Source organism: Strix aluco, chromosome 3, assembly GCF_031877795.1.
Source record: "Strix aluco isolate bStrAlu1 chromosome 3, bStrAlu1.hap1, whole genome shotgun sequence".
Taxonomy (NCBI): Eukaryota; Metazoa; Chordata; class Aves; order Strigiformes; family Strigidae; genus Strix; species Strix aluco.
Window position 1 is genome coordinate 85,941,499 of NC_133933.1, and position 25,001 is coordinate 85,966,499.

At 34.8% G+C, this 25,001-nt stretch overlaps 1 protein-coding gene across 10 annotated transcripts in view; it reads left to right on the forward strand.

Moving 5' to 3' along the window:
• The window catches only part of ASCC3 (activating signal cointegrator 1 complex subunit 3), a 288,767-nt gene that overhangs the window by 129,444 nt on the left and 134,322 nt on the right, over positions 1-25,001 (forward strand). For 7 of the 10 annotated variants that reach the window (XM_074819461.1, XM_074819462.1, XM_074819465.1 and 4 more), the window contains one exon: positions 19,077-19,211. In XM_074819461.1, the coding sequence (XP_074675562.1) occupies positions 19,077-19,211 (135 nt within the window). Of the gene's footprint in view, positions 1-13; positions 4,961-5,897; positions 5,950-8,372; positions 8,400-19,076; positions 19,212-25,001 lie in introns of those variants that run through there. The other 3 variants (XM_074819468.1, XM_074819467.1, XM_074819469.1) reach the window with 3 other exon arrangements.

Sequence of the window (25,001 nt, forward strand, 5' to 3'; positions counted from 1 at the left end):
CATTTTTTTTAAGATTAGGTCTGGTAGGAGGTAGCTGCATTCTACAGGCATGTGTTTTGACAGATGGAGAGAAGCTTTTTATGTTGATTTTTCAACAGTCATCCTCTGCAAGACTTCAAGCTCTTCCTGGCTACTGGGAAATTAAGAGTTGGTGATTCAGCCTTTAATTTTGATCCATCTGCTCAAACTAATGAGATATCTCATTTGTAGGCTTCACTTTGAATTACCAAATGCAACTGAAAGTATAACATTTGTCGTATAGCACAATTGTCCTCTTGTTTAACTTGAGGACAGATATAATGATAGATGGCTCACCCTACTGAGTTTTCTAGGGTTTTTATTATAGAAACTTTTTATCATGACTAAAGAAGTAAGATCAGAAAATGTCCCAAAGGTTCCAGGTGCTTTTTAAGTCAGTGTGCTCTTTTTGTAGAATTACTAACAATGTAGATCTTCATTAGGAGGTTTCTCTAGCAGATCCTACCTCTTAAGACTGCTTTAGGTGAGAACCTGTAGTGCTCTTAACTCTGCTTTTTTGGGACTGTCCTTCTGTGCTTGATATTATCTGATGAATATTTGTTTTCATGTTGTACTTTGAATTTACTATGTTCTGATACCTGGAAAGATGTTATATCCTCTGGGACTCGTTTGTACTTTTGGAGTTTTATTTCTACCAAAGTTTCCTTAAAGGGAAAAAAAAAAAAAACAACACCTGAAATTACACACTGTTCATCAGAGAACATGACTCCATGCTCAGTTACAGGTAGAGTATTTTTGCCAGTACTTATCTTCTGGGATACTGTTCCTTTGCAGACTGAGTAAAGGCTCAGTCACTGAAAATTATCATTCCCTCCAATTGATTACAGCTGTCTCTTGTCAGCAGTCACCAGTACATGGGCCACATGCATAAACAGCATTAATTCAGCTACAGACCTGAAAAAGCTTCTTCACGTTTTACAGCTGTGTGAGAAGGGCATCTGATGACAATGAGTTCTAGGGAGTGGGTAGCACCTTTCTGAAGCAGCCTGTAAAGAACCTCGTGAGATCAGCAAAGATAGTGACTGAAGACCATACTTATCAACGTCAACTAGCCAGTTTAGGACAATGCATATCATACTGTCTTTATCTTCACAATGTATTTTAAGGGGAAGACACCCTTGTCATGTTATGCTTTGAGAAATAACAGAGTATTTTGCAGAGTTTTGAGAAGTAACATACTATTTTTAAGTTGGGTTTTTTTCCTCTGAAACATACCATATGTAAATTTTAACTTTATGTTAAATTCCTTTATCTAAAAAATACAGAGCTGTTGCTCTTTGCCAAGTTTCAGTAGCTTAAGTTAGTACCCTAGGGAATTAACTCTTTTTGACTCTGACCATTGCTGCTGTTGTATAGATTCACATCCATTATATCTCCTGCTGTTGCTGACCTTTTGCTGTTTTATCCCATTACCTTGGTTACCAAGAGATGATCATATGATTCTCTCATTGTCCCCGTCACCTCTTAAATACTTTTGCTGTTATGAGTCTGTCAAAACCTTACTGTTTGCTATCTTTTTTTTTTCTTTTTTTTTTTTTCTTTTTTTGTTTTTGTGGTCTGAACATTCTCTCTGGATCAAAGAAAAAAAGTAGAAACCTGAAATTGCATAAGCTTTGTTGGGATCTTGTTGTTAATTTATTGCATTGTGAATTAGAAGGGGAGTTGCTGAAGTCCTTTGAAAGCTTTCAGAGGAAGGTCTTCCTCAAACCGCACTCATAAGACTCTGCATTTTGCCACATTCCCCAGACTACTCATCTCTTCTGTTCTGCAACCTTTCCTTATTTTTTTTTCTCATACGTGATTCTCTTTGATATTACTTAAATCTTCAAAAGTCCTGTGTTCTCTTCGCCCTTGGTGTTGTTTCAACAGTTCTATATTTACTCTCTGCACCTTGCTTTCCTGTATGTGTTTTCTCTGACCTTCAATACTCTGTTACTCGTCTTCAGCCACAGATATCTAAGTTTCAGTCCTGGTTCCTTACACAGTGCACTTTGCTCGTTTGCCATTTTGGCTGTTTATTACAGTTGTCAGCTTGGAGTGCCTTTGGCATTCTCCTGTCTTCTGAAACCTCTTTTCCTTTTAAAGACAGTGTATGTCTCTGTTTTCCCACTGCTTTTAAGAGTTTTCTGTGTAACTCTGAGATGACAGATTGTGTTTTAACTTTTCTTCTACTAGTTCTGGTACTTGGTGAAACTCCTTGAAAGTTCATTTTCTCACTGAGCTTGGTATTTTCAGTTCATAGCAAAAACTGACTGTTCAGTGGAAGTTCCGACATCTTTCTGTGGTTCTCATTGCCCTTGCTGTCTGTGCAGGCATTGAGACTCAAGGTATCAGTACATAAATACTGAGGAGACATCAATACTTTACAGGAAGTGGCTTCAATATGCAAGGAAGAGCTTTTCCAGTGGCCAAAGATGCCAGGCTTTCTGTTGCAAAGAACCTGGGTTTTTGAAACAGTGTATAGCTATCGAAAGCTTCCCCACAACATCCAAAAGCAAATGCAGTAGTAGTATTCCTACATATTTAGCAACAAATCCAGTTAATTTGAGTGGACAGGCTTTAGGAACTGTAAACCAGTGGAGATATGGCAACCTTTTTAGAATTAACATGCTAGTAATCTTACTACTGGGACTAAAAATGTAGAGAACTACTTAAAACAATGAACAGCCTTACACAAACCATCTGTTCTCGATGATGTGCTATGAGTGGTGATTTCAGACTGCCCATTTTGTGCTTTTTTCAGTTCAGTTTTTTTAACAACCTCTTGAAGAAAAGTGATTTTTTTCAAGTACCTTGTTAGTTTCTGAGCTTTCACTCTCCTGATTTGAACTAGTTTCTTAGGTTTATCTGCCTGCTTCTGTCTCACCATTTTGCTTTTGTGGTATTATCTCAACCGCATGTGATATACCTATGACAAGCTTTACCTTTTATCTTTTAAAATTAAATTTTTTTTTTTTAAAGTGCAGAATAAAGCCATGTATACTTGTTAAATTTTTAATTAGTGCATGCATTGGGTGGTTAATATGCAGTTTTCTGGAGATCAAGTTTGCTTTATTAATTAGAATGTATGTACTTAATTAAAATGTTGTTCTATACCACTGTTCTGAATTTAGTTCATTAGAAGTAATATTGAGATGCTATATATTTTTTTAAAATCTTGGAATAATTTCTAAGTATCACCTTGCACAGTTTTTAATACTTCAGTCCTTCAGATCAAGATTTTTGATGTCACGAATCAGAAGCAGATTACACTTGAATTTATACAGTCAAAGCTGGTTCTGTGCTATATATTGCACATAAAGCATTCACTTTGTAATTGCTCTCTGTTTACAATAATTGACTTGAACTTTGCAGTACTAAGAAGTGTCATCTTGTTTTTCTTAAAATGCTATCTTAAACCAAAAAAGAAACACTGAGTAGTTATTTTAAATCTATTATATTACATTGTCAGAAGTTATTTTGACAGGTATTAATTTCATCTGTAAAAATGATGGATTAAATTTCTTTATTATCAGTCTTCCAGCTGTTATTTGGTTGCAGAAGCCATGTGAAGATAAAAGTTTAATAAGCTTAGTTACTGCAACTGTTGACAGTGCTTTTGTAGCTGTGTCATAAGATAAGATTTAATAAAACAGTACTTTCTTCAGAGGTCTCTCTAGAACTTGGTACCTTGAGAATTAAGCTTGTCCTAGTATTTTTCCTGGGTGAAATAGTGTTTATAGCATACTCTGGACAAATAACTCTGGAAAGTTACTGGATTTGTTAAAATGTATTCTTTATCTAGATTGCTTTTTTTGCTAAACTTCCATCTTACAGCCTAGAGTTTATTTCGGTCTGAGTTTTTGTAACTATCTATACATTTTGCTTCTACTTCATCACCTTGTATAGCTTATTTACATATATATGTGCATATATTGCTTCTATATTTATATACACACACATGTATGTAGGTACATAATAATAGACAACTACAGAAGGTAAAGTGGTCCAGCAGGATAACTGAATTATGGCTGATGATGCTAGATGTTATTTCTGTGTCGCTGATTCAGTGAAGATTTGGATTCTTTGGATAGTTTTCTGTAGAATTTCTTTTGCAGTTTTTGCACAGTTAGGGCCCATTTGTATGTATGGTTTCTTTAACAAAATCACAAACTAATTCAGTCATGGTGCACTATTTTTATGTTCTGTATCTTAATTTATTTCTGCACTCCATTTCCACAACAGCTGCCTTTTTAAGGATATAATAGTTAAAATAATCTTATGCCTGAGTAAATGAAACTTTGTATCTTACTTTAATTAAAAATACTCTATTGATGTGCTGTGTAGAAGATACACTTCAAAAAATGTTATATACCAGATGTTTCATGTTATTGTCAAATGTATATAGTTTTCCTCTATATTTTCTGGTCAAATCTGTTTGGCTTTAAACATTTAATACCTTGTCAGCTGCCTATATGAACAGCTGAGGAAATTGCTGGAAATGGATGCCATAACAATTTACGTATATAATAACCCATTATTCTTCAGTTAGGTAGCCTTCTAAATGTTCATGTGTTATATTTCTGTGCCTTATGCTAATTCTTGCATATGTGTTTGTATTTACATAGTCGCTTGTCTTTATCTGTGTACTCAGGTGTTCATGATGAATTTATGTAGACCAGAAGCACCAATTTAATATCCTTCTGTTCATTAGATCACAAGGTGCTCAGTTTATGTCTGTAGTCTTGCACAGCTACACAATAATGTTGGCATTGGTAATACAACTGTTTAAGGTAGCAAGTGCTACTGTTTAGAATTATTCTTCTGATATTATGAATGTACATTGAATCATTAAAACAAAAAATCAGATTTAATTCCCAATGAGTAACTTCTCATAGCCTAAAATTATATTTAAATGAAATAATAAATACTTATATCTTGAGCCAGTTGGTCTTTTGTGGATGACCTAAGTGTTAAGTTACACATGTATGCCTTAGAAGTGTGTAAAGGCAGCTTGACCAGTCTTGCAGCCTAATGCCATGAGTTTTACTACCTCTCTGTTAAAAGCTGTTTTTCAAACATGGACTGCAGACCATTAATGGTCTAGAAGATTGTGGGAAGTTAAAGTCTGTGGATTCCTGTCAGCTTCATATTGTTCTTCAATAAGAATTTAATGGCAAGGATAAATGATAGTCCAGAAGACATGTTGAGGATTGTCAGTGGTCCAAAGCTTTTGAAAATTCTTGCTCTGTAGCCCAGAAAAAAATGGATCTGTGTGCTTAGTTTAACCTAATAGATAGTATAAACTAATAAACTCCTTATTATTGCCAAAACTTCTGTGTCAAGATAACTACTGTCCACCAAAACCTTATGCCTATCACAGACTTTTTGACATGTTACCAGAGAACCCAGAAGTAATATCATTAGTGGGTTTTGATTTGAAATACTCAGTAATATAGGATGCTATAGAAAATAAGTGATTTTGAGTAATACATGAGGATGGGAAATAAATATTCTTTATTAAGACACTAAGATGCATCAGGAAATTCCTTTTGACTTTATACTTCTATTCACTTTCCAGAGTTTGAGATTTCTCACATACATGGTTCTGTGGTGTTGATAGTTTTCTTTGTGGTTACTGAAGAGATGACTCCAGAATATGTTACATTTGTATACTGTCATGTATTAATCATGACATATTTATAATATTCTTATTTAGGAGACAATATCTTGAGAAGGGCTAGGTATATAAGATACGGCTTTACGAGGGACATTCTGATTGTGCTAGCACAGTTTACTATTGTTTGCAAACTATTGCATCAATTAAATTCTTCATAACTTTATTAAGTTTCTTATTTTAAAAATTTCTTACACTTGAGGGCTGTTCTTCACTTTGATGTTGAAAACCTGTTGATCAGGATCAAAAAAAGCTTCTGGATAAAGGTCTGTGTTTTTAAATCAGTACTGATAAGAAATAAGCTAGAAAACCTGACTGTTCTGTTCTTCAGTTGTTCAGTAGGTTTATTTATGTTGCTGGGTCTTACAAAACCAGAACATATAGAGGTTGACATGGCAATTTTCTTAATCTTTTTACTTAAGTAAAAGGAATGGGAATAGATATGAAGATTTCTCTAGTATCCTCTATGTTCCTTTCCTTCAGTAAAGCTGAATAGAATGTGCTTATCACTACTGGCTCCTGGGTTATTTTTTCATATTATGCATGGTATACATGTAGGTATAAATAGTTTTGGAAACATAAGAAGAAATACAGTAGACATGACAACGCTTATTCTGGAGTGATACTTGACAAAAATATAATTTATGATAATATAGAAACATTTTATTGTACAAAGTGAAAATAGTTAATGTTAGAACAGGACAAAGGGAAATGCTTGAAACAAATTACTGCATGAACTTGTTTTTCTAAAAAAAGATGCAGTGAAAAGCTGCTTATAATTTTGAATAATAACTCGTTCAAGTCCATTGGCATCTGCAAAAATGCAATTGTTAACTGCCTAATGACATATATTTGCATAGTAATAGACTAGCTATTCTTGCTTAATTTTCTATGCAAGACTAGATATTGCTATTTCTATTTCTAGCCTGTCAATTAAAATTCAGAATAATTTCTACTACCTGTAAGAGTCAGTAAAGTATTGTTTGTTTGTCTTATTGAATAATTTGCCCTCTACTTTAATTTTCACTCTATTCATTTTTCCTCTGCATTTTGTCTTATATTTGGCTAATGCTACAAATCGAAGATAGCATAGATCCCATTATACTGTTCTGAAACAGGTTTCCTCTAGTGTCCAGAATCCATATTTAAGCACTGATTCCATAACTAAGCAATTATTTTATAGGCCATCTAATATAATTCAAAATACAATAAAACAAGATCATAAACACAAGTGCTTGCAATTTTTAAAGTAATTAAAAATTTAGAACTTCCTAATGTAAATTAAATCAGACAAGCCAATCAGCGTACATTAGTGGAAAATGTGCATAACTTGTATAGGTATAAGAGTCATGAAGTTTCATATGGGCAAGTACTTTTTACTCAGAAGCATCCTCCCATTAGTGCTGCTGCATACACACTGACTGTACTTCAGTGTAAAGGTTTGATATAATCAGAGTATCCTATTTTAATGTCAAACTAACGGGTCCAGAACTGTTTTATCCATAGCTTTGAATGGAAATGAAGCTGAACCCCTATATGTTTCCTTTTTACATAGTAGCAGAAGACACAATGTCATATTTTACATGAGCATAACTGAGTGCCTCTCTGAAATGCCTGTGCTCTACTACATGCAGTATAGGGAACTAAAAGGAGACATTAGGGGTCTGCGTCCAGTTGCTGAGCTAAGATCGTATTGAGATCAGAGATGTGATGCCATAGCTCATGTGACTGAGGGCTGCAGTGGGTGGAAACAGGCAAGGTCAGGCCAGGACAGCAAGAAACTTGCTTGTATGTGAGAGCACAGCAGGGATACCTGGAGTTCTGCCTAGGGATGGATGATGAGCCGACTGAGAGTTTAGGAAGAGAATTAGCCAGCAGACAGACATGACCAACATTGTTGGAGTTTGCTACAGACCTACTGATCAGGAATAAAGTAGATGAGGCTTTCTTCAGACAGCTGGAACAAGGCTCATGTTCAGTGTCCATGATCTTCCTGGGGGACTTTACCACCCCTATATCTGCTGCAGGGACAATACAGCAGGGCAAAAGCAATCCAGGAAGTTTCTGGAGTGCATTGGTGACAACTTCCTAGCACAGGTGATTGAGGAGCTGGTGAGGGTTGATGCTGTGCTTGACCTTGAACTTAGAAAAAGGGAAGGACAGGTTGGGGATGTGAATGCTGGGAGAAGCCTTGGCTGCAGTGACCATGAGATTGTGGAGTTCAGGATTCTGGTGGAGGGAACAAGGCAAAAAGCTAGACCAGAGCCCTGGGCTTCAGGAGAGCACTTGGCTTCTTCAGGGATCTGCTTGGAAGAATCCTATGGCAGGTGGTCCAGGTGAGCTGGTTGGTTTTCAGGGATCAATCTGCTAAGCTCAAGAATGGTCCATCCTGATGTGCAGGAAATCAAGCAAAGGTGACCTAAGGCCAGTGTGAATGAGAAAGGAACTCATAACAAAACTCAAACATGGAAAGGAAGTGTGCAGGAAGGTAAAGCAGGGACAGGAGACCCAGGAGGAATGTAAAGACACTGTCCAAGCATGCAGTAGGACTAAGAAAGCCAAACCCCATCTGGAGGTGAATCTGGCAAGGGTGTAAAGAGCAACAAGAAGGGCTTCCACAAATACAGCAGCAGCAAGAAGACTAGGGAAAATGATGGCTTTTTTCTGAATGGGGCAGGAAACCTGGTGACGAAGGATATGCAGAAGATTGAGCTACTTGGTGTCCTCTTCGCCTTGGTCTTTGCTGGTAAGATTTGCCTACAGGAATCCCAAGTTCCCTGAGACAAATGTGAAGGATCAGAGCAAAGACTTATTTTTACGCTTACCCTTACATAAATCTATGCAACCTGATTGGAGACACCCACGCTGAAGGAGCTGGCTGATGTCATTGCAGAATCACTTGTGATAATCCTTGAGAGAGAACATGGTGATCAGGGGAAATTTCTGAGAAGTGAAAGACAGCACATGTGATCCCTGTCTTCAAAAAGGACAAGAAATTCGTGTCTGTAACCTGACTATCACAAGCTCAATTGAGGTTACGATGTTAAAATTAAGGGAAAAAAGTCAAGGTGAGGAAGAAAATTTATCAACTTCTAGTTAAAGAAAAATTCCTTGGTCACCCCAGACTAAAATGTCATTAGATATAATCCTAAAAAGTCAATTTAATAACTAAAAGAATTAAGGGCATTTTTTGTGGTGGAATCTGCCTTTCATAGGGGATTCTGTGCACCTTTTAAATCATCTCCTGCCACTTGGAAATCAGTGAGACAGTAAGTTTTCAGAATGTCTGTAAATTATATAGAAACAGGAAAAAGATATGCTAAAATATATAGAGGGGTATTGTTGGAACTATTTGGGACTATTATAAATGTATTTCTTTTGCACCAAAGACAAAGAAGTTACATACTTATGACACCTACAAAAAAAATTTTTAAAAGGTAATAGTTCCACAATTTCTGTGTTTAAAAGTCTGGTTAAGTGGGAAGATCTTTTGCTAGAGATGATACAACGAAGATAGAGGAAAGATGAGGAAAAATGAAGAAATTAAACCAGGACCAACTAAGTTTATGCTGACAATTAGAACAGAGTTATAACAATAGAGATTGTAACAAGTCAGAGAAGATGGAGCAGGAGGTGCATCAAGAAGGAAACTGTAAGAGAAATTAAAATTAATAAGAAAGATGGCGGTATTTCAGAATGTGTGTGATAGTAGAGCCTTTTTTTATGGATAGATTTAGAACACAAAAGGCTAAATGAAGGAAGGGAAGATAGGAAGAAAATTAAGAAAGTACTTCCAATATAATGGCCTTACCATAGCTTTTTACATAGAATTTCATGAGCAATAATAAAAATGAGATGGAACTATACAATATAATATTCATTAGGGTGGGCACATCTTAAGTAAAAAATACATTTCCACATTAAAAGAAATGCAAAAAATTGAAATTATAGGACAGATGTCTTTAAAAAGTGGTATTATTACTACTAATGTGCATTACATGTAAATGCACATTACGATAGTAAAAATATCTGAAAACTAAATAGGAGTTACTACCCTTAAAAGCTGGTATCTCTAAATAGAAATATAATTAAATAGCTATGTTAAATAGATTTTTTTACATTAGATTCTGTAGAGGTTTTTTCAAAAATCCTAGTCTGTGTTTAAACAAAAATGATCAGAAGTAATTTATTTGAGTGAATAATTAAATCAAAACTTAGCAGAGACAGCTATTAATAGTAATCTATCAAAAGCCCAAAATATATCATGTTACAGTACTGATTAGCTGATGCAACATTATAGATTTCTTTGTTGTTATTAGTTAATATTTTCTGATAAAATATTGTATGGATATTTTAATGGTGGCTCTTGCTGAATTTTTTTGGCATTTTTGACTCTTCAAGCTTGAATGAAAATTCCTGTATTCTAATGCACAGTATTTAATTTTATATGGTGAGTAAATGCAGTCTACTTTTAACTTGTGAAAAATTTTCTATACAAAAGGAAGGATATATATAAAATGTCGCATTAGAATTAGTTTGTAAGTAGTTTAGAATCTTTCAATTTTTTGTAGTGTAAAAGATCTTAATACACATGCAGATTATATCAATATTTCTTTAAAATAAAGATGTACTAAAAATTAATTAAAATAATTAGAAAATAAATTCAAATTCTCCTGTTGCCTTGGTAAATGACACTGTCCGTTCAGCTTTTTTCATTCCCGTGGTGTTGTTTAATGTGTGAAAAGACTTTAATATGCAAAATACAAAAATCTGCTAAAATAATAGCAAGATTTCTACATTAAACTTTTCAAGCTTTATTATAGGTCGCTTATAAAATTTCTTATATCATATACTTTATTGCTGTTCTTTGAGTTACTAGTTCTGGGTAGTGATCTTTATAAGTTATTGTGATATTAGTGAGAGGAAGGGGAAATCACATTTATACACTGTCATGCTATCATTTAGATTCGGTAATCAAGACATTCTGATTTTGCAGTGAGTTTGATCAAGAGCTATTAGTGAGCCATGTGTGTTGTTTACATTTATATTTCGCGTGGAATATACTTTTCATTCTGTAAATGGAATTAGGCACTGGAATTTTGAACTGTATCTTGGCAGTTGGGGAGAAATCACGAGAGAGAAACAATTTTGTTATTCCTTAGAATAGGGCTAGACATTAGTGAGTTGTATTTGGTCTAGTAGATGGTTTTATTTAATGAGGTGCAAAAGATGATGTTTTTTAACATAAATAGGTGCAGTCAGCGCTGCTTGGGGAGGAGTGTTGAAACCTCATTAGGAATTGAGTTTTGTAAAATACTTGGAAGAGATTTCATACTGACCTTAAGGGAGAAAATGGTTGGCTAGATTGATCTGTTGATCCATATACCCTAACTGTTCATTTTCAGTAGAAGTAATACCCAGGTCAAGAACTGGATACCACATAAAAAAACATGTTATAAGGATTTAGCTGGGTGAAGCCAAACAATGTCTTGAAGCTAAAATGAAGTATATATACTTGTCTCTAAATTGCATAATTAGTATCCACATTGCATTAAATAAATTCATTCTTTCATCTTAAATTCTTTGAAAGATGTAATGCAAAGTGGGTGGCAAAACCTAGGCCTTCAGTCTGTGAGGAGAGGTGTTAAGTAAAACAGAGATGCTGAACTCAAGCATTCACATGACCAGCACTCATCATAACAAGACAAAGATACCTGAAAGAGTCCACGTGCTTTCCCAGAAAAAATGAATGCACTGTTTTGGTGTTATCATAGAGAATGTTAGTTTAAAAGATATATTTTTCAGTAGCAAAAGTTAACGCAAGCATCTTTAGTGTCAAAGGCAGAAGAAAGGTGTTTCAAGGAATTTCAAGTACCTGATTATAAAATTTTCATGAATTATTTTAGACACTTTTATGTGTATATGTGGTGTGTTTTTTCTTTCTCCTCTAAGTGAAAATATAAGTTCTACTAGCATATAGTTACATGTCTCTGATAACAGAAAAGTACTAGTTCTCAGGTATTTTGAATAATAGCATGCTTTTCAGTGCTTTGGTGATGCACTAACACACTTCAGAAAGATTACAACCTGGAATATGCAATACTTGGGGAATGCAAGCACTTCCTGTTGTGAATTTTAAACAAAGTCTTTGGTGAAAATGTTTGATTTGTTTCATACTTTAAGAAAATTCTGGGGAGGTTAACCTAGCTAGAGACATTTGCTTTCTCCTTTCTTGTATATTTTTTATTATTTAAAAGCTTTGGTTTCAGGAGAGCAGCAGCAGACGCTTTCAGCACTAGGGCTATATACACCAGAGCTAGCTTTGAACTGCAGAGTACAGATCTAATTACACAGTTTGTAGCTGTGGAACCACTTCTCTGTATTCCAAATTACTTTTCCTAACTTATTTGCATAATTTAATGCACAGAGATTTTGCAACTGAAATATAATATTCTCTGACACAGTTAGGACAGGCTAAATTAACCCTCTTAAGACTGTATTGCTGTCTCACAACGTATTTGGTAAATGCTTACCAACTGCATTTGGGTAAAAACATTCAGCAAGGTGTTATATGTCAACTTTTAGCTAGAGCTGGTTCTTTATAAACCTATTTGGTGATGTACAGAGATTACAAGTAAACATTAACCTTAAGACTGGGCACCTCTAATCAGCTAATAAAGCAGTCTATTTTTTTTAATCAGTCTTGGTGTCTGTCTACCTGTCACTGAGAAGTTCTTTTTGTTGTCAGCAATTTGTGCAATAATTTTAAAATTTGATCAGGTGTTGATATGTGATCATGAAATACATAAAAGTCAATTAATTCAAATGTGCATTATTAGTTTAAAGCCAGTGGAAGGTAAATTTCATAAAGAAAACATGCTACACATCTGAAAATTAGGTATCTTTCTGTAAGAACTGTAGAAAGGCTTATGGGTAGGGGACAGTTATACAATGCTGGTTTCTTAGTTATTGCTTGCATAATAAGATCCTATGTCTTTCTGAATGATTGCTATGATGTCAGACATTGTCATACAATGATTCTGGAGGAAGAGGAGTAAGAAGGCGACATATAGAAAGCATTAAGAGAAAATGAAATATGTTCTTTGATCAGTGAATATTCTGAAGGTCTGTATGCATTAGACCTTTATTTCTTTCTGTTCATTTCATGGAAGAGATTTAATATGTTAAAGAAATAGTTCTGTTTTAGGACACATCTTCATTCCAGAGGATTAAAATTGTGTGGTGGATGCAATAGAGAATAATAGAAAAAGAAGAGATGGTCTGTTATGTAGGACAAAGAAACACATCACTGAAAATTTAGATTTTGTCCCTGCCTCTGACAGTTTATGTCTGATGTTACAGAAGCTGAAACTGATGAAATAAAAATCTCTAGAAGTACATACTAATCAGGGCTTCTAGATTTTGAGGATTATGACATAGGAAGCATTGATCTGATGATTAAGAGTATTGGGTGCTCATGGCTTCAGTGGAGTTAATAGGAGTTCTGCTTTGAGTTTATCAAGTCATATATAGTAAGCAGTATGATCTCACATCTTAAGTTTCACACTCAGATATACACTTAACCTTAGTTTCACTTGTAAAATGGGAGTGAGGATACAATGTTGTATACATTTTTTCTTGGTCTTATGTAATCCTGATTTGTAATGATTAACGTCGCAGCAAACTCCAGTATGGAATTGTTAATTCTTGAGAGCAGGGTTTGATCAGAGTATGCTAGATAAAACAAGGTAAAAATGGATCTTGATTCATTAATTGAGCGTTGTCTGTTACACATATAGAACATGGCAGGTAATGTTTCAATTTAATAAGGAAGATTAAATACAGACTCTGTTTGTTAAAGACTGGCTTCCCAATTTAGCACCATCCTATTTTCTACATATTTTCCATGGTAGCCCAGCCAACTCCTTCAGGTCAGGGTTGGCAATTCATTTCTTCTGCCTGGCTACTATTCCTAATGATGCACTTGAAACATGTTCCAGTCCCCTGACAGATAAACAGGCTGCTTGTTTTTCGATTCTTGTGGAAAACCCAGCATGGAATTGCACTTGTCCTGTTTAGTTTCAGATGCATGTAGGCAGAAGCTTTAGAAATCATACCTCAAGTTTTATCAAGTCTGTACCAAGCCTCTGCAGCTGAAAGCAAAAACATATGCTCTTTAAATATTAACTCCTCAGTTCACTGGGAAAATGGAGTAAAAAAGAATGTTAATGCTTTTTATAGCTACAGTTTACTTCTATGTATAGTATTGAATATCAGAAAGTTTTCAATATTATTAATTTATTGAAATTTATTTAGTATAATGGTTAAAACATAAAGGGACCTTGGAGTCTAAAGTGCAATGTGGTCCCAATCCATCTGTCTTCAGCTCTTGAAGCATCTAAACTGAGTGCCTCGTAGTATCAAGGTTCCTAAAGCTCCCAGGATTGTTTCTGAACATATACTATGGCAGGCAGTGATGAGAAAGGAACATTTTATTTGTTTTTAGGTAAAATACTCCAACTCTTTTTCCATCACTGTTGACATTCTCAGCAGCATGAAAAAAATGTGAAAATGTTTCTCATAAAAATTTCGATTAGTATTTTCATGGATTTTGAATATTGTATCAGTGAACCTGCTGTTACAGTGGTAATATTCTTGTGGGCTTTTAACTTCCTTCTTCAATTCCCCACCCAGTACCCTGGACTGTATAATTATATTTCTTCCAATAATTCCATTTTTGTTGAAAAATTAAATTTAATTTATTTTATGGTCTTATTTCTTAAGGCATTTTGGTCTTTACTAGTAGCCCTCATAGTTGTGCTTTTAATATCTGCATTTCTTGAGCTCATATGTATCTTACCTAGCATCTCAAGTAGATGACTGCAGGTGTGCCTAATTCTGTACAACTGTTACATTGGTAAATCTTCCATAGCGCAACATAATATTTTTTGTCATTTTTTAGATTAATCCTCAAGTCTGTCATCATTTCAAATAAAATCAAGGCACCAGACTTTGTAAAAGGTTTCAGATTATTTTCTACTGAGACAAACTGATTATTGAGTGATGTGTTTTAAAGTATGTTAATTGAAAGGAAAGTATTGCAAAAGTAATGCTATGTTGTCATTTTAGAAGTGTTCAGTGGCCAAGATTCAGTTACACAATATACTTGAATAATATTCTATAGCAAAGTGTCAGCTATTAGATTTTATTTTCTTACAGAAGTTCGTATTAAGTTGAGTTTCTAATATTTTATAGAATCATAGAATGGTTTGGGTTGGAAAGGATCTTAACTTAAAGATCACCTAGTTCCAACCCCCCTGCCATGGGCAGGGACAACTTTCTACTAGATCAGGCTGCTCAAAGCCTCATCCAGCCTGGCCTTGAACACTTCCAGGGAGGGGGAATCCACAACTTCTCCGGTCAACCTGTTCCAATGTCTCACCACCCTCATAGTAAAAAATTTTTTCCTTATATCTAATTTAAATCTACCCTCTTTCAGTTTAAAACCATTACCCTCATCCTATCACTGATAAAGAGTCCCTCCCCATCTTTCCTGTGGGCCCCCTTGAAGTACTGAAAGGCTGCTATAAGGTCTCCCTGGAGCCTTCTCTTCTCCAGGCTCAACAACCCCAACTCTCTCAGCCTGTCCTCATAGGGAAGGTGCTCCAGCCCCTGATCATCTTTGTGGCCTCCTCTGGACCCACTCAAGGAGGTCCGTGTCCTTCTTATGTTGGGGGCCCCAGAGCTGGACACAGGACTCCAGATGGGGTCTCACAAGAGCAGAGTAGAGGGGGAGGATCACCACTCTTGACCTGCTGTCCACGTTTCTCTTGATGCAGCCCCAGATACAGTTGGCTTTCTGGGCTGCAAGTGCACATTGCTGGCTCACATTCAGCTTTTCATCCACTAGTACCTCCAAGTCCTTTTTGGCAGGGCTGCTCTCAATCCACTCATTGCCCAGCCTGTATTTGTGCTTGGGATTGCCTCAACCCATGTGCAGGACCTTGCATTTGGCCGTGTTGAATTTCATGAGGTTTGCGCAGGCCCACTTCTCAAGAGTCATGGGCTCTCAGGATCACATCTGCTCTCAAGGTGAGGTACAATTAAGGGTGGAGAAGAATCCTGAAAAATAACAATGGATTTTCTTCTGAGTCTTCAAAATAATAAAATAATATTTCCTTATCTTTTTGATGTTGCTTAGCATTGTCTTAGCAGGACCAGGAGATCATAGTTACAGTTGACTTCGGAGCGTCAGTTCCTAAAGGCTCTGTGTGATTATAACTGGAACTAAGAGGTATTTTCTTCACACTTAGTTTCAGGAATGGGCTCTATACAAGCATTGCAGTTGCTGTTCGTTTATATAATAATTGAAAGGAAGATTCTTCAATCTAGGGCCTATTTTCTACTATCTTCTCTGTGACAAGTGGTCTGTGCTCTGCTTTGTGTAACTGCAGTGACTTACAGTTTTACCTGTTCTCATTTCTCAGAACAACTTTTTTATCTGGTTTCTTTTAAATAGGTGTAGGCCACCAAAATGTTACACCTTTTTTTTTTTTTTTACTGTAGCTTGTTTAGTTTGAAATTACCTCCTGATACTACTCCGTATCTTGTTTAAAAAATCCATAAAGAATTATACCCTGGTTATTTAAGAGGTTTATTTGATATAGATACACACTTGTGTGCAGATTTCCTTACTATTTTATTTGACTGTTCTTATTAGTTCCTTTCAAACTTGAAAAGCATTCCTGCTTGCAGCTGCTCTTTTAGCTTTGTCCTTCTAGCCATATAACTCCCACCCACTTCAAAAAATTCAGTCAGACTGCACTTATTTGGTCTTTGATTAGGAGTTTTAAAACGGTCAGGAGAACCGGTAAGATATTTGTCAATATTATGTCAAAGCATGGAGAAATGTATTAGTGTAATATGTTTGAACTTAATTAATATTAATGCTGTATAAACACCATTCTTAAAGTTGTCATTTTAGATTTAAGATATAAGTACTGATTTCAAAATTAATATGCAAGACTAAAAATAAAATCTAAAAGATTAAAATACAGTGTAAAACCAATCAACAAACCTATAAAACCCCTTAGTGCATGTAAGACGCTTTTTTTCTTTCTTTTTTTCTTTTTATTTTCAAGGAATCAACATATCAAATGTTTTTACGCTTCCTAATTCAGGAGTTTCAAAATTGCTTGGATAAAAAAGACCATTTCACCTTGATGCCCAATATTGTATTTCCTCAGTTTCACAACTCAGAATTTAGCTATTTTTTTCAAGATTAATTTTAATTTATTCAGCAAAGAATCAAATGTTAATATGACCCCATTTTAAAAAAAAAAAAGAAACAAATTAGTAAACTATAAAATCAAGTTGATTTTAAAGGTGAAGGTTTTTTTTCAGTGAAACCTGTTGATACAGAGTTTATAATAAGTGTGAATTCACTAAAGAAGACATAGTGGATCTGTTAATAAAAGGAAATTGCTGGTTTGCATAGTTATGTATTCTTATTCAGGCTTTCTATAGAAAAAATTACAAAAGTTAAATAGACAAGTAATCCTTAAACAGTTAATGAAGTTAATGAAGACATGCACTTTTGTTATGTTGTGGTTCTCTTACTTTTTGAATAAATTTTAAAAATATTTTGCCCTTATGTTGTTTTTAAGTTAGAGAAAATTGATATGTTGCTAACTGTGACATGTATCTGAGAGTATTTCTACTCAGATGAAAGTTAATAATTATAGGAGTCACAGTGTTACCAAATTGGTGATGGGAAGATACATCAGATAAACAGGTAAGGAGTAATTGCACCCAGTAAGCAAATATTTATGCACACATTGTTTATCTTATTATGTCTTCTCTCTATTGTTACCTGAATTGATTTGCTTGGTTTTAATTATAAATTTATAATTTATATACATTCACAACTATTATGTCTACTTTTATAAAAAATTATATGTACATTATACATTTATAATTAAATTATGGATTTCCAGAGGCAATAACTTGTTTAATTATACCCTAAATAGTGCTACTTTCTTAATAGTGTTTCATTTAAAATAATTCAATTATACACGGCAAGTTGATGCAAGCATGATTGTGCCAGAAGGCCAAAATTAACCTGCAATTCTCTGGAATTTGACATATCAATCTTAAAATTCAACTGAAACTACCTTAAAACAGAACTGTAACTCCGTGGGTATATTTTTAATTAAAATCAGGTGGACTTACAAAACAGTGTTTGCCATTTACTCAGGAGCCAGGCACTCAACCTTTTCCATGTGTTAGTTTCAAGAACACAGAAATTGTCATACTTGATCAAACTGAAGAGCTGTCTGACCAAGTGTGTGGAGTCAACTTAAGCAAACCCAGGGCAATATAAAGTGCTTAGTGGGACAGTATAGAGTGTTTTCCAGTGTACATTTCCCGAGCAGTATGTGGTTAACAGACATTCAGAACTGTTATTACAGTGCAATTAAGTGGTATTTAAATACTTTTCCCTTTCTACATCAGTCCGGGGGCTTACTGATGTGATTCATCTTAAATGTGCCTTGCAGTGAATCCTAATTTAATATCAGTTTAAATTGCTTCATATACATATCTAAAGGAATAGGTATTAACATCTCATTGCTGTCTCTTGGTTCAGATACCATATGTGATGGTAATAAGCATAATAAATTGACAGAGGGATTGGTTCGATGATACCCAACTGTAATTCCAAAGCCTACTGCAGACATGGGTACAAATAATTTTTGATTACCACTCAACTTTTATTTGATATTTTCAGGGAAATATCCACAGTGTTTCTAAGGTATCTTACTGAGTGATAGTATGTGGTTTAAAACCCATAACAATATCTCTCAGTTTTAAAATTGTATCCCCATTATATGTTTGCATTTGTTGGTGCTTCATTTCATTCTTCGATTGTCCAGTGGTTTAGGACTGCAGTATCCTGAGGTTCTTTATAGTCAGTTTTTGTTTCAGCTGTCTCACATAGTCAAGTTGTACCATCAGGAAACTTATCACCTCACTATTTCCTTTCCAGATCATTTAGGATATGTCAGATAACACAACTCTTTAAATCAATGGTAATCTCTCTACTTTGTGAAAACAAACTATTTATTGCCAACAATTGTACCCTATTCTTTTAAAGACTAAAGAATTAAAAAGGAGAACCTTCTCAAAAGCTATTTGAAAATATTAAATACAATATAGGCAGGATTACCCTTTCATTTCCCTAAAGCAACATTAATTTTCATTAGCATGTCATGTATTAACTTTTTTTTTGTTCCTCTAGGGAATATTTTGTAATTAAAGTGTTTTCATTACTTGATTAAGACCTCTGCTATTTCTCATCAGCCCTGTTTCTTTCTATCTTAAGGTGATGGTGTTTGTTCATGCTAGAAATGCCACAGTACGAACTGCTATGGGTCTTCGAGAAAAAGCGAAAAACAATGGTCATATTTGCCACTTTTTGTCACCTCAAGGATCGGATTATGGACAAGCTGAAAAACAGGTAAGTGAAGAAATTACGTTGGTAGTCTTTACAATCCTAGAATGATGTTTTTACGAGACAGTCCAATATGAGAATAGATGAAGCATTTTTGAGATTTTGGGAAGATATATTTTGCTCTGAAGGGATGTGTGAAATTGCTGAATTGAATAGAGGAAAGGAAAGAGTAAAGGTGGAGGAAGAGAAAAGTGCTGTTACTTTTAGTTTTTTAAACAAAAGTTGATAATAGGTTGTGTTTTATGCAACCTCTACTACTTGACAGTAGTCTTCATATAATCTGCAGCTCAGGAAGTCCCTAAACCACCAATTGTCACAATTTGGGAGAGTACCTATCTCCTGCTTTTTGCACTCTTTCCCTAAGCATCTGCTACTGTGCTCACTTTAAGGCAGAAAACTGTCTTAAAGTATTAATCTGACCTAGCCTGTAAATTTACCACATTTCCAAAACCTTCTCACTTTCCTCATGAATCAACTAATGGTGGGCAGTCAAAAAGTAATCTATTTGAGAGTCAAAAGAGGGAAAGGCATTTGAATCTCAAAAGGGTTTAGCCCCCTTAATCTGATCTTTTTTAAAAATGTTTATGTGGATCATAAATTACTGGCATTTTGACCAGTGGCCAAGTACTTGCCAGATGAAACTGTACATTTTTATGCATTCTAACAGTTCTGTCTTTGCATGAATTGTGTTAGCTGACCTTCCAAATTTTTTTCTAATATATAACATGCAGAAGTAACTTGGTCTGCAATAACTTTTTTTCATCTATTCAAGCAATATGCCAGTATTTCTGCTGAGAGAATATTTCCCAAACAATTCTTAATTCAACGTTATATGTGACATTTATATTTGGTGATGTTGAGGTCTAGAGTCAAAGCGTCTTCTTAATATTCCTTGAAAAATAATGTTCTTTCTCCCCAACTAAATAGCAGAATATAGAGGAGATACTTATTCATTGTAGAAAGTTTAATGTATGTATAAGATACATTCTCTTAATAGTAAATACATCAATAAACTCTTAAATATTTTGGGCCCCTGTGAATTAGGAAATTTGTGAGGGTTTTAGTTTCTGTGTCGGTCTTTAGATGCAATAAATACATTACCTTATTTTATACCTCTGAAGAGAATGTGAAAGGATTTGTTCAGAATTACTAATTATGAATGGAACATAGATGTTACAGCTGGTAAATTCACATTTCTGAAATGTAGAGAAAATTCTATTTTAAAGAAGATTTTTTTTAAAATTGGGATCAAGTTCTTTCTGTTGAGATGTTTCTGAGAGCTGTAATAAATATTTTAAAAACTATGCTGAGTTATAAATTGATGTCTATTTTGTAAAAAAGCATATTAAAAAAGTCCTTTCTAGTGGGTTAGTATCTTCTGCATTATAAAAATAACATCAAATCTGAACCTTGAGATCCCATGTTTCTACTGTAAAACTGGTAATTAACACTGAACTTTTTCTCATTAGATTTCTTAGAACATAATCTGAAACTCTTAGTTTATTAAAAATATTAGGTTTTTAATGCTAATACAGAAAAAAATATTTTAAGCTATTGAAAGTACCACTGTTTAATTAGACACTAAAAATTATTCCTAAAGAAGTTAAGAAAAATGATGTGCTCATTTCAGCAGTGCATATTATGTGAGATATCTGCCAAAGAAGTATTTTTTCAACTCACTCTGTATTTCAGTGAAAACTACTGCTGTATGTTGAATTCTCTTCATTCTGGGATTAAATTAATTAGAAAACATATTCTTATGTTGAATGAAACCACAGGAATGTCACAGAGAAAAGTTCTACACCTATTTGGAATACAGATTATTGCTACCTGTGCTTGAATAGTGATTTAAGGTATCATTTATAGTACAAATTAAGAGTGGTAGATAAGATGGCCTATAGGTTAGTTGACCACATATCTGAAATAACTTATTTTTTCTAAGGGTATTTATGCCTCACACTGAAATCTAGGGTATACTGAGTAAAATAGCAATTTTCCCTGCTCACTCTTCTGTCCCCTACATCCCCACCCCAGCACACATAGATTTGTGATGAATCCCAGCATCTGTTCTAAATCAAATTTTGAATTGAGGGTTGTAGTTCCAAATGTTGATCTATGCAAAAGATTATAGAAAAGATGACTTTGCTTTAGAAGATACTTCCAGAAGATTTTTAACTTTTGTAATAAAGCAAACTGACCTTCATTGTAATTAAAAGCAAATGAATTCTTCTCATATATTTCATTGTAATCTTTGATCGTTTTGACTACTTTCTGTATTATTACAATAGCAAAAATGCTTCTTTTGCCCAGAAGGCTTAGGGACTTGTATGTTATAAAACGTAATTGAAGAAGCATGCATGGTATTGTGAAGAACTATTTCACATACTATAATACAGCCAGAGACTATAGTTCTCATTATACTACCTCAGAATCTTAGGTAAACTAATAAATAATAATTAAAATAACTGAAATATTCACAAAAGTCCACTAAATTAAGTGGTTATTTTGATGCTCAATAAATTTCACTGGAAATTCCCTGAAATATTTAAAAACTGTCACCACAGTAAGTGTAGTCATTGTATGAAAGATATGATTATTCTCCATTGGAAATGCCTGAACCTTTTATTTCAATATTTTATTTTTAAATGTAATGAGTAGACATTATGACTAAGAAGTCTTTAAACATAGAATAATACAAAGCATGTAGCAGTGTTGGCTGCCTTTTTTTCCTGAAGATGTCAGTGTCTTTTACGTTAAGTATCTGGTACTGGTATCACATTTGTGATACCAATAAGAAGAGATTCTCTTTTGATTTATATTTTAATTATGAAAAGCACATTTGAAATCAGGGTATGTTTTTAATAAACTTATTGTCTATTCCTTAAAGTATTTGTCTTATCACCTTTAGATCATATGCTACCTGCCAAAATAACACATTCAGTCAGCTGTCTGTTCCCAGTAACCCTTTTCCATGAGGGAGTGAACTGTTGATTACCAGAATTTGCCCTGCTAGGGTATCCTGGTTTTGGCTAGCCTCTTTCCTGGTTGCTGTTCTGCTTGAGCAGGAAATCCTAGAGTCACAGTACTATAAAAGGTATTTTAAAAGGTATACTAGTCTACATCAAAAGGAAGAATCAGCTGTGTTTATAGCATTTCTGACTGCTTCAGAAAGTAATGTGTCATATGAATGTGTTTTGATGTGATATAATACTTACTATTTGTGGATATAGCAGGCAGATTACATCTTTGAGGCAATGCATCTTGTGTACCATATTCGAAAGGACAGACAGGGAAGACAAGGAGAGGAAGTTGTGCTCTGTCAGTTAGATCTTTGGCTGTGCAGAGCTCCACAATGAAACCAGACCTGTGCAGCTCCTGTCTGGTTCAAGATTGGAGCAGGAGGGAACAGACAGGGAGGTTGTGTTTGGAGGTCTGTTATGGACCACCTGTCCATGGAGGGGTAGTAGATGTGACTTACTAGGAGCTACTGGCAGAAGCCTCCTGCTGGCAGGCCTTTGTTTTCATGGGAGATTTCAACCATCTTCTGGTATGGTAAGCATTATTCAGGCAACTCATGAGGTTCATAGGCTGTGTTTAGACATGGCTTTTCAATCCAGCCAGACCCTTACTTGGCTTACTGCTCAAGCAGGGAAGAACTGGAGGCAACTGTTGTCATGAATGGCAGTGATGGTTGCAGTGATTAAGCTCAGTGTGAATTAGTAGCTAGGAAGAGTGTGAAAGATAAGGTCAAATACAGTTACAAACGAAACTGGTGATGATTATCTTGGAAAGCAAGACCAAGAAATATGACTCTTAATAACAGAACAAATTTATAACTAGTGACCGATAAGAAGGAAGAGGTGTGAAGACCATAGCAGTGAATGAGAGAGAATTGTGCTCTCCAGTAGAGTTCACATAATATTCTTGTGGCTGCCCTGAGTCTTACAATGACTATCAAGAGACAGAATAATTCATTAAATTTTTCCAGTGATCAGTACATATGATATGCACATTTTACATTAATGACAATTCACATTATTTTACTTCTTATGCATGTAAATATGACCTAGATCTTGGGGAAAAATGTGATTGTTATTATTGTTGTTATTATTATTGTACAAATTGTATATTCCAGTATACTTAAGGGCTTCTTCATTGACACACATAAATAAATTACTACTGGGAATAATAAAAATAGAGTGAAGGCCTAGTCATACTGAAGTCCATGGCAAAACATCACTTACAACTTCTCCCTACGTACTTCCATTAGTCCTCTTTCAGGATCCATTCAACAAACAAAGTTAAATGAATTTATTTTTACTTACCATCAAAACTAGATATTTTGTTGATTTTGTCTCTGTTACCTAATAAATATTATCTGCAAAAGGAGTTTTTAGACATAAAGGAAATTTAATACTTGCTCTCTGTTCATAGAAAACTTGTTGCTGTTTAAAACAAAAATGCGTATCATGTATTGAAATGATTATGTCACAGCATGTATCTTTGAGGTGTATTTTTATTTATATACAGTTATCACAATAAGGGTACTAATCAAATATGATATATACTCTGCCAAGGCAGCAACTCTGCATAAACAACCATCAATAATCATAAAATGAGTAATATCCTAGTAACATTTTGCTGGGCAATTAAGCCTAACATATTAAGACTTCTGAGTACACCAAAGATTTCAGTGAATAGAGGGGGGGGGGGGGGGGTGTGTTATTAAAACTGTTACTGTTCAGTCTAAATTTTCATTTAATTTCTTAGCAGTAAATATGTCTAACGGAAGTGATGAGTAACAGCAGTAACATACGTGCATCTTACCAAAGGGTTTTATAATCACGTGTTTTGTCATAGGCACTTTCTGCACTAAAATTTCTAAAGACTTCAGATAAAGACACAAGGCACAGCGAAGTCAAGCTGGGTATAGAGAGGGTTTTTCTCCCCTTCACTTTCTGCTCCCCCTCCAATAAACCCATCTTCTAATTAAACACCTAAGGCTGGAATAGGACTATGTGAAGCACGTACAATACACATCTATGTTCAGGTAACCTGAAAGTATAGAAGTTTTCTCCTTCACTGGCAGTTCTAATACTGGAGAGATTTACTGGCTAAGGTAAGAACTTCAGTACCACATAGGTGTACAGACAGAGCCTACATATATATAGGCGTAAGTGACTGTCGTCTGGAGTTATAACTGTTTGGTTTTCTACCATTAAAACTGTCAGAAAAAAAAGTTACTGTGTCCAAGTGTGGCTCTGAACAGAGTTGTAGAAATACTGCAGAGACACAGTAATAGATTCATAGTTTTTGTGGACAAGAAGGACCAGCTGTTGTGAAATGTTTATATTGTGATGTAGAGAATTGAGCAAGGCCTGAATTTCTGTTTGAACTCCAGCAATGATTTCTAACATGTATACGGCCTTGATGTATGTCATTCTTCATGTCTGAATTGGCCTGCCTCTGCTCTAGACCTCAGGATCTCATGCTGGTTCTCTTCACTAATTTAAATTTTTTCACTGTGAAAGTTCTTATTCATTCAAATAATAGTGAATTGTTATTAGGAATAGATCAAGCTACTCAGTAGGTCTCTTAATGACAAATTTCTGATGACCAGAATATACTTGGAGGAGCATTGGCTGTTCAGAGACTACTGCTCTAGACAGACTTTCAGTCTGACCGGACACAGCAGTGCTTATGCCTTATGCTATAAATCACATACATCCTATGCAATAAATTGCTTATTAATGTGATAAAACACATGACTTGTAAGAGCTTTACAGGGATCTTTTT